Source organism: Globicephala melas, chromosome 5 (genome assembly GCF_963455315.2).
Source record: "Globicephala melas chromosome 5, mGloMel1.2, whole genome shotgun sequence".
NCBI lineage: Eukaryota > Metazoa > Chordata > Mammalia > Artiodactyla > Delphinidae > Globicephala > Globicephala melas.
Window position 1 is genome coordinate 104170843 of NC_083318.1, and position 13906 is coordinate 104184748.

The window sequence follows — 13906 nt, forward strand, 5'->3', positions numbered from 1 at the left end:
CATTCTGTGGCCTGGCTACAGTTTGGAAGACTACTTTAAGAACAGTCTTAAAACTTCCCTCTGTAAATAAGTTCTTTTTGTATTTACGGTCAGGGAGGTAGCTTTGTCCACCTTTAAACGGAAAGAAAAGAAATGAAATCTCTTAAAGAAAAATGACCCTTTTAAGTATGTTTATGTAAGCATAGAAGTTTTTAAGAGGCATGGAATAAAAAATGGATCCGACTATTAAAACTACAGAAATAATCTCGAGAAATAGAAAGACAAGTGATTAGTCTTGTTCATTTGACCACTGCTAGTGTCAAACCAATGTTTTTAATATTAATGGCATTGAAAAATGTGAAATAGAGCTTTGAAGCATTGACTCTAAACTTAGTTCCACATCATTAAGGTGCATACGTCTCAGCCTGGAGCACATTTATTCATTTCATTTTGGTTTTGTGGCCAACCACTGCTTCAAATTGAATATCCAGTACATGATTTATGGCTGCCAAGGCACGTTCAGGAAGAAATCTGTATGAAAAAAAGATGAAAAAATTTCAATTTAAAATCTTTGACACCAGAGTTCTTTTTTGTTGTCAGTTAAAAATACCCTGAGAGTTATCTGGTTTGCATTTAGTTTTCTTCTGTTCTTTCTTCACATCTACCTCTCTCTTTTTTTGTGTGTATCTTTTAATACTCACAGTTCAAATATTATGCAAATATAAAGAAAGCACTGATATATACCACTCTTCTCACCTTCTCATATTAGTAAACTATTATATGAAATCTTATGTGAGTAAAGACCTAAAACTGAAGATCTAGGCTTATTGCTGTAACTGTCAATGAATCCTGATGCTAAGAGTTCACAGAGCAACACCACCAGAATCCATTCCATCTGCCTCTCCACCTCTCCTTGAGTTTTTACTGAATATCTATTGATATTATGCCCTCTATAATAAGGTAGACTAAAGTACTTTAAAAACAGCTACTCCTGGGCTTCCCTGGTGGCGCAGTGGTTGAGAGTCCGCCTGCCGATGCAGGGGACACGGATTAGTGCCCCAGTCCGGGAAGATCCCACATGCCGCGGAGCGGCTGGGCCCGTGAGCCATGGCCACTGAGCCTGCGCGTCCGGAGCCTGTGCTCCGCAACGGAAGATGCCACAACAGTGAGAGGCCCCCGCGTACCGCAAAAACAAACAAACAAAACAAACAAACAAACAAAAAAACCGGCTACTCCCTTTGAGGAGCTTATTGTTTAGCTAAGAGGCTAAACAACAGGCTCAGATGGTTTCACTGTTGAATTCTACAAAATGTTTAAGAAGGAAATAATACCCATTCAACACAAGTTATTCCAGAAAAGAGAAGAGGAGGGAATACTTTCCAACTCAGTTTATGAGGTAAGTGTTATCCTGACACAAAAATCAGACAATGACATTACAATGCAGGGTTGGTTTAATCTTTAAAACGAGTCAGTGTAATGCACCATATGAACAAACTAAAATAGAAAGACCATAATACCTTAACATATTCAGTAAAAGCATTTGACAAAATCTGTATCTACTCTTGATGAATATGCTCATCAAAGTAGTAATAGAAGGGAACTTCTTCAACCTGATAAAGAGAAAATGAAAAAAATCTACAGCTGATATCATTCTTAATTGTGAAAGACTGACTACTTTCCTCTGAGGATCAGAAACAACACTTGGATGTGTGTTTTCACCAATCCTCTCTGACATTGCATAGGAGGTTCTAGCCAGTGTGATAAGGCAAGAAATAAAAAACATATAGACTGGAAAAAAAGAAATAAAAGTATCTTTATTTGCAGGAAATATGATCATTTGTGTAAAAATGTCTGTTAGAATCTACAAAAAAGCTACTAGAAGTGAGTTTAGCAAGGTTGCTAAATACAGATCAAAGTGCAAAAATCAAATATATGCTAGCAACAAACAATGGGAAATAGAAAATTTAAAAAAATGCCATTTGCAATAGCATAAAAACCATGAAATACTTTGGGATAAACCTGACAAAAGGTGTGTAAGATTTGTACACTGAAAACTACAAAATACTGTGTAGACATATTGAGAAAGATGAAAAAATAAAAAGATACCTTGTGTTCTTTGTGCTCTTGGATTTGAAGACTCAATATTGTTAATATGTCTGCTCTCCCCCAATTGATCTATAGATTCAATGCAGTCTTAATCAAACCCCCAGCAGGCTTCTTTATAGACCCTTTATTTTTAGCTAGTTCACCATATTGCATTCTCTCTTTAAACTGTCTTTCCTTCAGTTAGAATAGTCTCTGGCAAAGACTGGCCAGAGGTAATAGATGGAGTAGAGAAAATGAATCATTCTCTTTTTATAGACTGAGTAAGGTAATAGTAGAGGAAACTTAACTCTTCTCCCCAGGCATGGAGAATTTCCATGGCAAATTTCACAGCTGAAAAACTCTCCATAATGATAGCTCTCTCAGTGTTGTAGTATTTTAGGTGTTTTGTGCTGTACTTACCTCTCTAGTGTTAGGAAGATATTGAGATATGATGGAACAAAAATCATTTTCTTATTGGTAAGTACTCCATCTATCAAGCTTCTTGCAACTTCATTTGTTTCCAATACAGGGAATAGTCTGTGATTAAAAAAGAAAAGTTTGGTCCTTTTTGTTGTTTTTTATAATTAGCAAAAGCAGGAAAATTATCTTTTCACTAATTAGGATTTAAAAGCTTCCAGGGGCTTCCCTGGTGGCGCAGTGGTTAAAAATCCGCCTGCCAATGCAGGGGACACGGGTTCGAGCTCTGGTCCAGGAAGATCTCACATGCCATGGGGCAACTAAGCCCATGCACCACAACTACTGAGTCTGCACTCTAGAGCCCATGAGCCACAACTACTGAGCCCGTGCACCACAACTATTGAGGCCCACAAGCCTAGAGCCTGTACTCTGCCACAAGAGAAACCACCACAATGAGAAGGCCGTGCACCACAATGAAGAGTAGCCCCCGCTCGCCGCAACTAGAGAAAGCCCCCACGCAGCAACGAAGACCCAACGGAGCCAAAAATAAAGAATAAATTAAATAAATAAATTTATTTAAAAAATAATAATAAAAAATAAAAGCTTCTAGGAGGAGTCACTGCACAAATGCCACCTGCCTTCCCTCCCCCATGCCACACTGATGTTTTGTTATCACAATCTACTACTTTCACATCCAGTAGGTGTGTTTCATGGCTCACTCAGTCAAAACATCAAAATGGTGGTGAGGAATTAGATAATAGAAGAGAAGAGGAGCCAGGCAAGGAAGAGTAGTGGGTAGGACTGATCAAAGGACAGAAAGGAAACATGTGGCATCTTTCTTCAGGGCTTGTTAGATATGAGAAGAGAAATCTATAGCTAAGTACACTTGCTTTCTTCTTATGAGAAGAGAAATCTATAGCTAAGTACACTTGCTTTCTTGTGGAGGTATCCCACAAAGCTGGATTGTTTTGAGGGCATTTAGTACTTGAGATTCACTGCTGACTTGCCTATGCTGAAGTTTAATGAGAGTTCAAGACATGCATAGGGAGTATTACATTACAACTAGAGGTGTGACCTTGATTATACTGAAGACTGTATACATGGGTTCTTGAGAAGTATTCATAACCACAGGCCAGTATAGAATGCCCATTAATGCAAGATGATGACAGGAAATTAAAATGTAAATGGATTGAAAGTATTGCATCAAAGTTAAGTTGTCTAGGCATAGGCTGAATGGCTTAGTGAATACAAAGGTTGTGCGGAGGAGTTAAGTAAGTAGTGACTGTTATAACTTCCTTCCCTGAGATACATGTGATTTACTTCAGATTATTATGTGATTGAGGCTTCCATGACTTTGAGTGGCAAGCCAGCAGAGAGTAATACAAATCAATAGTTTTCTAAATTATTGGGTACTACCTCTTCCCTCCCTGATTTCCCCTACCTGGGTCTATCAACCCTGTCTCTGAGCCAAGCCTCACATTAGTATATGGACATGTTAGCCTTTGCCAAGGAAGTTCAGAATCAGGTAGTCTGGGTGATACCAATTCCAAATTTTCAGCATTGCCTGGGTCAGTCCCCAGGGTCACCCCCAGGAACCCACATACCCGAGATCATATTAGCCTTACTCTTGTCATCTATTTTGCCTTCCCCTCTGGAAGAACTGGTACTCTGGGCTCACACTAAGCCTGAATGCTTACCAAGAGGATTTGTATTGGGCCTAGTTTCCTATTTCAGAAAACTGAGCCCAGAGTCCCAATTATATCACTGTATTTACTTACGTACGGTACCGTGTACTTGTTAAGTACTTGTGTTCTAACACAGTTAAGGACTCAACTGCCAGGGAGTGGCTACAGCTCTGGAGATGACGCAGCTAATTCAGAGTTTCAGAGTCAGTAGCTTCAAACGAGGCTGAGCTTAAAAGGAAATTTGTTAGCTCCTTTGAATGACTATATTTAGGACTAATTCCTTTCCAATAATAAATTGGCTTCAGATTAGCAAGCTCAGTATATTTTGTTAACCTGTAGCAGAATGTTTATTAGAATCAAGGCAAATTGTGAAGCAGGTGTATTAATTTTAGGGTCCTTATCCTCACCTTTCCACTTTATTCCTCTTTTCAGGGCCAATTTCTCCTCTCTTATCGTCTCAAATCCTCCTTTACCAGAAACAAAGTACTTGGTCAAGAAATTCACCTTGGACTTCCCTGGTGGTGCAGTGGTTAAGAATCTGCGTGCCAATGCAGGGGACACAGGTTCGAGCCCTGGTCCGCGAAGATCCCACATGCTGTGGAGCAGCTAAGCAAGCCCGTGTGCCACAACTACTGAGCCCTCATGCCATAACTACTGAAGCCCGTGTGCCTAGAACCTGTGCTCCGCAACAAGAGAAGCCACTGCAATGAGAAGCCCGCGCACCACAAGCAAGAGTAGCCCCCGCTCGCCGCAACTAGAGAAAGCCCGCGCGCAGCAACGGAAGACCCAATTCAGCCAAAAATAAATAAATAAACTTAAAAAAAAAAAAAGTTCTCAGTTTAGAAAAAAAAAAAAAAGAAATTCACCTTGACTGAGGGGTTAAAGACTCAGCTTATTGCCGCTTCTAGGAACATTTGCTTTTTTTTTTTTTGCGGTACACGGGCCTCTTACTGTTGTGGCCTCTCCCGTTGCGGAGCACAGCCTCCGGACGCGCAGGCTCAGCGGCCATGGCTCACGGGCCCAGCCACTCCGTGGCATGTGGGATCTTCCCGGACCGGGGCACGAACCCGGGTCCCCTGCATTGGCAGGCGGACTCTCAACCGCTGCGCCACCAGGGAATCTCGGAACATTTGTATTTTAAAGGAGGACGGGGTGGTAGCCATGATCAAATGCATGTGGTTATATTTACTATGTCGATGTTTTGCAAACCTGCCTCCAGAGTCACCTGGTTTCCTTGTAAACAAAGCAAAACATTCTTGGAGCTCGTTTCACTCTACTGAATCAGAATCTCTAAGGAAGAGCCTAAGAACATGTATTTTTTATATAAGCACAGTGATGACGCTTAGGATCAGGCAAGTTTGGAAGACGTTGGAGTACTTTGTGCTAGCTCTGTGGCCAGTGCTGTCGAATATGGAAACGGGGCATATACCTGTGCCTTTCCATACTCTATTGAGGAGGATGAACCGCGAGCGGGAGGGGGGAGGTGAGGTAACATTCGTTTTGGGGGTGTGGTTTCCAGGAGAGGACACTCTTGCCATCACCCCCGAAGCACACCTCTCCATCCGACCCACCCCCATTCTCACTCCCTCTTAACACATGTGTGTGTGTTGAGTCTTTCACCTGGACACGAATAAATACCCAACGCCTGATTCATTGCCAGCTGATCACTTCTACTAGCCCCTAATGCATTTTTCCCCTTTGTTCATCTAATTTCAAAGTGAAAACATAAAGGCAATACAATAACATTAATAAGAAAAAATGTTTTTCCTTTTTCGTTTTTTTGTTTTCTATTTTCTCATTTGACCCACCTAAAAATTTCTCATGTAGGTTTCATACCAATTTCTCATGCCATATTTCCATCTTAACTTGATTTTGACCTTACCTTGTGCTTGGGTTTTTGGTGAACCCAGTATTCACAAAAACTGGGCAGAGACACGAGGTTTTGATACCAGTTTTTCCCAAGGCTTCAAATTCTGATGTCAGAGCTCGGTGGAAGCCAACAGCAGCAAATTTGCTGGAACTGTAAGAGAATTATCCACCCCTGTTAGCTAAGGGAAAGTGAAACATTCCTCAGCTTTCTGTGAGAGGAAAATGTTGATTTTGTTTGAGAACACATAAAAGCCAAACCCCCAAATCTTCCACTTGGTCATCTATTTTCATTTACATTTTCTTATCTGATTTCACTGAATTCTAAATTTACCGATTTTTTTAATTAGCGGTGATAAACAATAGAACAAATTTTAATAACTTTGATTGACTTGCTTACTGCTCATTCTACCTATAAGGTTTTTCCATTCAATCTTTAAACTGTTTTCTAATCAGTTTTTACTGCTGTTTTTATTTTGAAAAATATGAATCAGGAAAATCATGTTTAGAAAAACTATGTAACTAATATCTGTATTAACAAACTTCTGTGGGACTCTATACATTTCTCTCTCTCTTGATAGTTTCTCTTTTGAAATGCGGAGTTCACTTTGGCTTCTTAATTTCATTGTGAAGATCTGGAGTAAAAAGACTTCAGGTGATGTGGGTGTGTTAGTGTGTGCAACCTTCAACATATTACTTTGTCTTCTTCCTTTGATTTTCTGATCTTTAAAATGCTGGTGATAGGGACTTCCCTGGTGGTCCAGTGGTTAAGACTCTGCGCTTCCAATGCAGGGGGTGCAGGTTTGATCCTGAGTTGGGGAACTAAGATCCCACACGCCGCACAGTGCAGCCAAAAAACAAAATAAAATTCATTTATAAAAAGATGCTGGTAATAAAATATAGAGCCATCTTGAGGATTAAATCAAATAGCATATGCATAATAACTTTATTACCTATAAGAAGCTATGTAATGTTAATTGTATTTTTGACTCAGATGACAAGAACCATAAAGTTAAATGCTGGCTGCTCTCTTAAAGGAAAAGAAAAAAGGAAAACAATTGTTACATTGGGTTTCCCCATTTCTAAACATTAAAACAATATTAAATGTTTAATCTGTGAAATTCTGATTTGTGTTTTAAGATGCTAGAGGCAGCTTGAAACAACCATATGTATGTGCAAGGACACCTTAACCTACAGCGAAAATTAACTACATCTGTGACTACATTTGGTGTCAGAAATAATTTGGTCCGTGACCAAATTCAACCTTGAACATGGATGTGTAGGTAAGTAATAAACCAACTAACTATCCACCCCCATCCCCACCCACTGATACACATGTATTGGCTGTTACAAAAAGAATTGGCCAAAATGTTAACAAATTAAATTTTTCTATGAGGTTGATATAAGACCAGAATAAGGAAATGAGATGCCATTGAAGGAGTGTATGAAGAAAAGATATTTTGCAAATAGTGTGTCTTTAGGGAGTTCCCACTTTCGTTTCTTTATGTCCTTGGTAGAGCATGGAATATGCTATCTGCATCTTTTAATACGGTAAAGGCTTTCTCTCAATCCCTCTCTCTCTCTCTCTCTCTCTCTCTCTGTCACACACACACACACACACACACACACACACACACAATCTTTCATGGCACAAGCACACTGAAAAATGTTTTGATCCAGGAGCCACTCTGTTTAGCTTATCTTGGGCATGCAGGCCATGGCGTAGATTTGTGTTCATTTGGACTTCCTTATATTTTGCTTCTTAGTCTGTGAGTTCCTTCTTTTTTTTTTTTGTTTTTATTTTTGTTTTTTAGTTCCTTATTTCCTTTATGAGCATCTACTCATTCCAGGATACAATGGAAACATGCTTGGCATTACTGTTTTCTTTCATTGCTCTGTGGAGGAGTTTTCAGAAATCTAAAAATATTTTAAATGATTTTTCATTTAAAACCAGTTTCCTTGTTTTAGGAGAAGTCATTTTTAAGAGTTTATTCTAAACTACTGTATACATTCTGTAAATCCAAATTATCTGCTATGAGACTTTTTATAGCTTTTATTTTTTGCAAGGCACTTGACTTTTTGTTCTAAGAAGATTCAAAAATGAAGAAAACACAATTCTAGCTCTCCAGAAATAAATAAATAAAACAAAGAAAAATAAAACAAATTACCTGTTATGAGGACTGGAATCTGAGGTCTAATAAAACCTTAAAAGTGTAAAAATATATAGCACTACTAGAAAGTAATACTTACCAATATGGAATAATATAAGGAATCACTCCGTGGCCGCATAGTGAAGCCACTGTGACAATGTGGCCATGGTTTCTCTGCATCATCGCTGGAAGAAGTGCCTTTGTGATCTTCAGGATCATTGCGGAACCAAAAGAAACAATGACACAGGTGTTAAGTTTCCAAATTAGGTAGTTTTATTCTATTTATTTTATTTTATTTTTGCGGTACGCGGGCCTCTCACTGTTGTGGCCTCTCCCGTTTCGGAGGACAGGCTCCGGATGCGCAGGCTCAGCGGCCATGGCTCACGAGCCCAGCCGCTCCGCGGAATGTGGGATCTTCCCAGACCAGTGCACGAACCCGTGTCCCCTGCATCGGCAGGCGGACTCTCAACCACTGCGCCACCAAGGAAGTCCGGTAGTTTTACTTTTAAGACAAAATGTCATTTAAGACAACTTTTTCGATGAAATGAAATACATGCCAAGATTCCATGATTACTTCTCCACCGATGACAGAAATGAAAAAAAGATTAAAACAATTGGTTTGAGCTGGCATCGAGTGCTGTGCACTGCATACCACATGCCAAGAACTCATCTTAAAATCCCTCTTCTTCCCTTCAGAGGGAATCAAAAATCTCTTTTATGGATCCATCATCTAAACAATATTATTAAGGGAAAAATTCAGAGTTTTCAGAGCTGAGAAAATTCCGTATGGTAATCTGGTATCACGTAATTTTTTGTTTGTTTGTTTGGGGCTTTGTCTTGCTAATGAGAAGAGTTAAAATCTTGTGTACCTATATCAAGTTGAGCAGAAAAAGCTGAGTCCTGTACTGACCCATGGTCATTGTGTACCATGATTAGGGAGATTAGTATCTCCCTATTTGTAATACTGTGCATTATATGTTGATGTTACAGGAAACAAAAAGTCTTTCTTTACCTCCAAAAAGCTTTACTGTTTGGTGAGAAATATCAATACTATTTTATAAATGCACCCTATGGACCCTGTGCAAATTCATAGAGCCAGAATTGCCAAACCAAGCCACCCCCAAATTCCTGACCCACAGAAACTGTGAGAGGAATATGAACATTTATTCTGGCTTCAATCCACTAAGTTTTGATATAATTGTTATGCAGCTGTAGACAACGAATACATGGGGTCTCTAAGTAGTTTGGTGGGCATAATAATTAATTCTCATTAGCATGTGTGAGGGGCTTGGGAAAATGGGGGAATACATCTCTTTTTTTCTTCTCTCTTCCAGAATCCAGATCTGTCCTATGTTCTACACTAATATTGAGGCACTGGAAGATTAATTCATATAAATGCTCTCTACAAAGACATATTTCAGTGTCTCACAAAACCAAACAATTATAAGAGGTCTGTAGAGCCTTAACTCTAAGCTCCAGCCTGACCTAGAGCTTTGCTCAGAGTTCCAGCCAGAAGAACCCCCAACCCCTATATAACCCAAGTAGTGAGTTCTTTGTCCTTTCTGTTCTAAAATTCCATGACATGAGGTCACAAGTGAATGTACACTGTATGTATTTTCTCTAAAGCACTGAAAAGGTGTACACTGACAATCCTTAGGAAAGCTCCATGAATATTTTTTGAGTGCCCAGTACATGCCAGGATTTGTGTTAGGTACTGGTGGATAAGGCAGACTAACTAGCCTACATTCTGGTGAGTCATGTCCCCTTGAAATTTGTGCCCTTCTGTCAGAGACACGAATATTGGATGATTGTTGTTTTAAGGCAAAGATATGGAGTTTCCCATCCAGAAGGATGTGAACTCAATTATGAACTTCATGTACCTTAAGAGGAATTGTCAGACATACACAAACTAGGAATATTTCTGATTCACGCTCACCCAAAAATGTCCTAGGATGTTGACCTCAAAAGTTTTGGTAATCTCTTCATCCTTTGTACTAAGAAGGTCAGCTGGATATATTGCCCCAGCATTATTCACCACGATAGTTACATCACCCACCTCTTTCTTTACCTGTTGAAATAGAAAGAACACGTTCATTGGGTGTAGTATCGAAACTTAAAGTTTTGGGGCTGATATCATCCAGGGATTAGATTCTTTATTCTGTTTGATGAGATCTCTCAGAGTTCAGGCAGGAAAGAGCTTTAGTCCAAAGAGTGCTTGCCAAGAAGACACTGTCATAAAGCTGGGGTAAACTGTTTTTTTTAACAGCTAAATTTCAGTACCCAGTACATCATAGATATTTTTTGAAACTTACCAATAAAATGAAATTAATATTTGTGTTGATTGATATATCTGTTCTAACCAAATATTTTAAAAGTGCTAATTGAGTAATCCTGTTTTCACTACCTACTAGCTACATGACCTTTGTCTGACATATCAGTTCTTACCAAATATTTTTAAAGTACTAATTGAGTAATCCTGGCTCTGCCACCTACTAGCTACATGACCTGGTCTGGCTTATACCCTCTGAATCTGTTTGCTCACCTGTCAAGTGAGGTTAAGAGGGTTATTGTAGGGATTAAATCAAAGGGTACAACCATTTTCAGAGTGCTTTGTCCATTGTATTTGATATTTACCCTTAAAAATTGTTATAATAATTATTAATATTATATTTTCTGTAGAAGATTAGATTGGCACCAACATAAATAAAATCTCAAAGAGGAAATATTTAAAGGAAAAAATAAAGGAATTACTGCAAAAGTAATAGGACTAAAATGAAAGTAGAAAGTTATCCTTTTCCCTGATGATAAATCTTTTCTCTGTCACTCTGTGCAGCTGCTCAAACTTCTAACCAGAATGAAATCGATTAATTAATCGATTAATTAATTAATTAATAGGCAGAGTTGAGTGGATTATATGGAAGGAAAAGGTTTATGTCCTTCCTTGTTCACACAACTACCTCAGTTAGCAGAGGCTAAAAAAAAAAAACAAATCTAATTTAAATTAGGCAGTCACAAAGAACCTTTTCATATTCCATGTAAGGGAACACAAAATTATGGGAAGAAATTTGTATTCTGAAGTCTCACCTGGTTTACAGAGTCATAAATCTCTTCTCTGTTACTGCAGTCTACCACAAACACATGTGTAATGGCCCCTAGTTTTCTGCATTCAGCTGCAGTTTCCTCAACGCCATGCTGTAATTGGAAAAAAGCAAATTCCAAAAGATGTAGGTCAGTGAGGGGACAAGAGTGAGGGAGAAAGCATTGGAGAAGAAATTTTTTTAAGATTAAAATTCACGTCCAAAATGTCCCACTTGTTTGTAAGCAAATTTCCTGAGAGGCACCGCTTGCCTAACTCGCAGAGATTATACATGGTTTTTCTGCCAGGGAAGGCTCATGTAAGTCTCACGAGTTTTCACTTGTTTTGCTACATTCTAATAGCTTAAAGAACATGCTTGAAAGATGTTGCTCTTTGTGGTATCATGAAAGGAGATGTTTGAGTATGGAGAAGAATACTCAACAATATACTTAACATATGTTTGTTGAGCACCAACTACGTAATAGGCAGTAAAGCACCTAGCAGATTGTAAAAATTTTAGGATTGCGTGCATGTGAGAGAAGGCACGAAGAAATTCTGTCACATATTCTTCTTTTTTATTTGGTTTTTGTCTTGCCAGACCTTTAAAAAATACATTCCTAGCTCAACAGTCTGCTCTGGGGCCAGGTTTGGTTCATTGGCTGTAGTTTGCTAACCCCTGTTCTTGCCTATCCTGTGAGGTATTGGGTTGGCCAAAAAGTTCATTCGGGTTTTTCTGTAAGATGTTCTTTCTGTTACAGAACATCGTACAGAAAAACCCGAACGAACTTTTTGGCCAACCCAATATTATCCCCATTTCAGATAAGGAAACTGAGGCTGAGAGAAATTGTCTGCTCAATTTAAACAGTTTGGAAGTACCCTGGCTCCTGAGTCTATGTTATCAAACTTGTATATCATGGCATAAAAATCACTGCTAAGGTCTCAGTTATGTTCCCTTCATCAAACCATCCTGGTGGGGACTTCCCTGGTGGTCCAGTGGTAAAGAATTTGCCTTCCAATGCAGGGGACGCGGGTTCAGTCCCTGGTCAGGGAACTAGGATCCCACATGCCGAGGGGCAACTGAGCTCTTGCGCTACAACTAGTGAGCTTGTGCTCCTTTACTAGAGAACCTGCATGCAAACTACAGAGTCCACGTGCCCTGGAACCCATGCGCCACAACTATAGAGCCCATGAGCGCTGAAGCCTGCGCACCACAACTAGAGAGAGAAAACCTGCATGCCACAACTAGAGAGAAGCCCTCACGCAGGAATGAAAGGTCCCACATGCTTCAATGAAGATCCCATGCCACAACTAAGACCCTGGACAGCCAAAAATAAATAAAAAATAAATCTTAAAAAAAAAAAAAAGCTATTGGGTGCCATGACCATAGTCCTCTTCCAACTCGCTCTCTGCAACTAGATGTGATGGGTAATATGGCACTTGTACTTTAAACAACAACTACTACAAAAAACCCATCCTGATGCATATGTAGAGTAAGGCTCCAGGGAATTTAGTTACCAAACTTCGAGAAAGACAAATACAAATATAAGCAAATGTTAAGTCAAATAAGTTCGGGCCTCTCACTGTTGTGGCTTCTCCCGTTGCCGAGCACAGGCTCCGGACGCGCGGGCTCAGCGGCCATGGCTCACGGGCCCAGCCACTCCGCGGCATGTGGGATCTTCCCGGACTGGGGCATGAACCCGTGTCCCCTGCATCGGCAGGCAGACTCTCAACCACTGCGCCACCAGGGGAGCCCCAAGTCAAATAAGTTTTTAAACACCTGTCTCACTTGTAACTTTAAAAGGTGGGTAAATGAATCCAGTACCTTATTAATATCCCACAGAACCAGTCTGCTCTTCCGTTTTGCAAATTCATAGGCAGTATGCCTTCCTATTCCATGCCCAGCTCCTGTAATGAGAACAATCTCTCCAGCCACAGATTTTCTCCTCTGGGGAATGAAAACCTTCACCAAGGATTCTAAGTAGGAGTAGATGATGATGATCAGAAGCAGGAGGAGATCCAAGATAATATTCATGGCTCTGCTCTGTACTCTTCTCCTCTGGTTCAGTCCCTGTCTAGTCCCAGCAAAGAGCCACCCTCTTCAGAGAGCTCCAGGGAAGAGCTGTGTTCCAGGTGTTGATGGGACTGGCAGAGGTAAGCTAGATTTGCAGGCAAGCTTTGTCCATGTGTTCTAATGCGTTAGATGCACTTTGAGCTTTTGAAGTGGTATCAATTGCTAGTAAAAACTTGGCATGGGGACAAGGGAACTCAAGAGAAAGTCCTCTCTGGATTTTCTTTTTGGTTGTTGTTGTTTAATACTATATTTTACTAGTTTTCAAGCACTGATTTGACATCTATGTACCTTGATTTAAAAGTTGATATTTTATTTTGTATTCAGCTCATACTCAATTAAGTTTAAAATGAATGCAAGTATAGTATAGGGCATAAGTTATTTAAAAGTAAACCATTTATCACTGGAGTGAAATCAGGTCATGGGATTTATGGTAGCTAACAGTTCAATGAAATGGTGCCCTCTTATTGTATCTATCATTCCATTTCTCTACATTTGTACCTCCATCGTCCATGCCTATTCCCATGTGCTAATTGCTATTACATTCCACAGTAAAGGCATAGTTTTAAACATTTTCTGA

General features: G+C 39.6%; 1 protein-coding gene across 2 annotated transcripts; it reads right to left on the reverse strand.

The window, feature by feature from the left end:
* Positions 1-419: 419 nt before the first annotated feature.
* Positions 420-13290, reverse strand: HSD17B13 (hydroxysteroid 17-beta dehydrogenase 13). 2 transcript variants are annotated; one of them, XM_030846993.2, is made up of 7 exons: positions 13081-13290; positions 11267-11374; positions 10119-10250; positions 8283-8389; positions 6049-6186; positions 2485-2601; positions 420-510 (listed from the first exon to the last, which is right to left on the reverse strand). In XM_030846993.2, exons 1-7 carry the CDS (start codon positions 13288-13290, stop codon positions 420-422), a joined length of 903 nt encoding a protein of 300 aa, XP_030702853.1. The 2 variants fall into 2 exon arrangements, with proteins under 2 accessions (XP_030702853.1, XP_030702854.1); XM_030846994.1 differs by lacking the exon at positions 11267-11374.
* Positions 13291-13906: the final 616 nt, after the last annotated feature.

Excerpts from the sequence above, each read along its gene's own strand:
- HSD17B13 (XM_030846993.2), bottom strand. The coding sequence starts at position 13,290 with ATGAATATTATCTTGGATCTCCTCCTGCTTCTGATCATCATCATCTAC. Across the intron at positions 8,390-10,118 it reads ACATCCTAGGACATTTTTGG|ATCACAAAGGCACTTCTTCC; the intron begins GTGAGCGTGAAT and ends ATGATCCTGAAG. Across the intron at positions 2,602-6,048 it reads ACCAAAAACCCAAGCACAAG|ACTATTCCCTGTATTGGAAA; the intron begins GTAAGGTCAAAA and ends TTTTAATCACAG.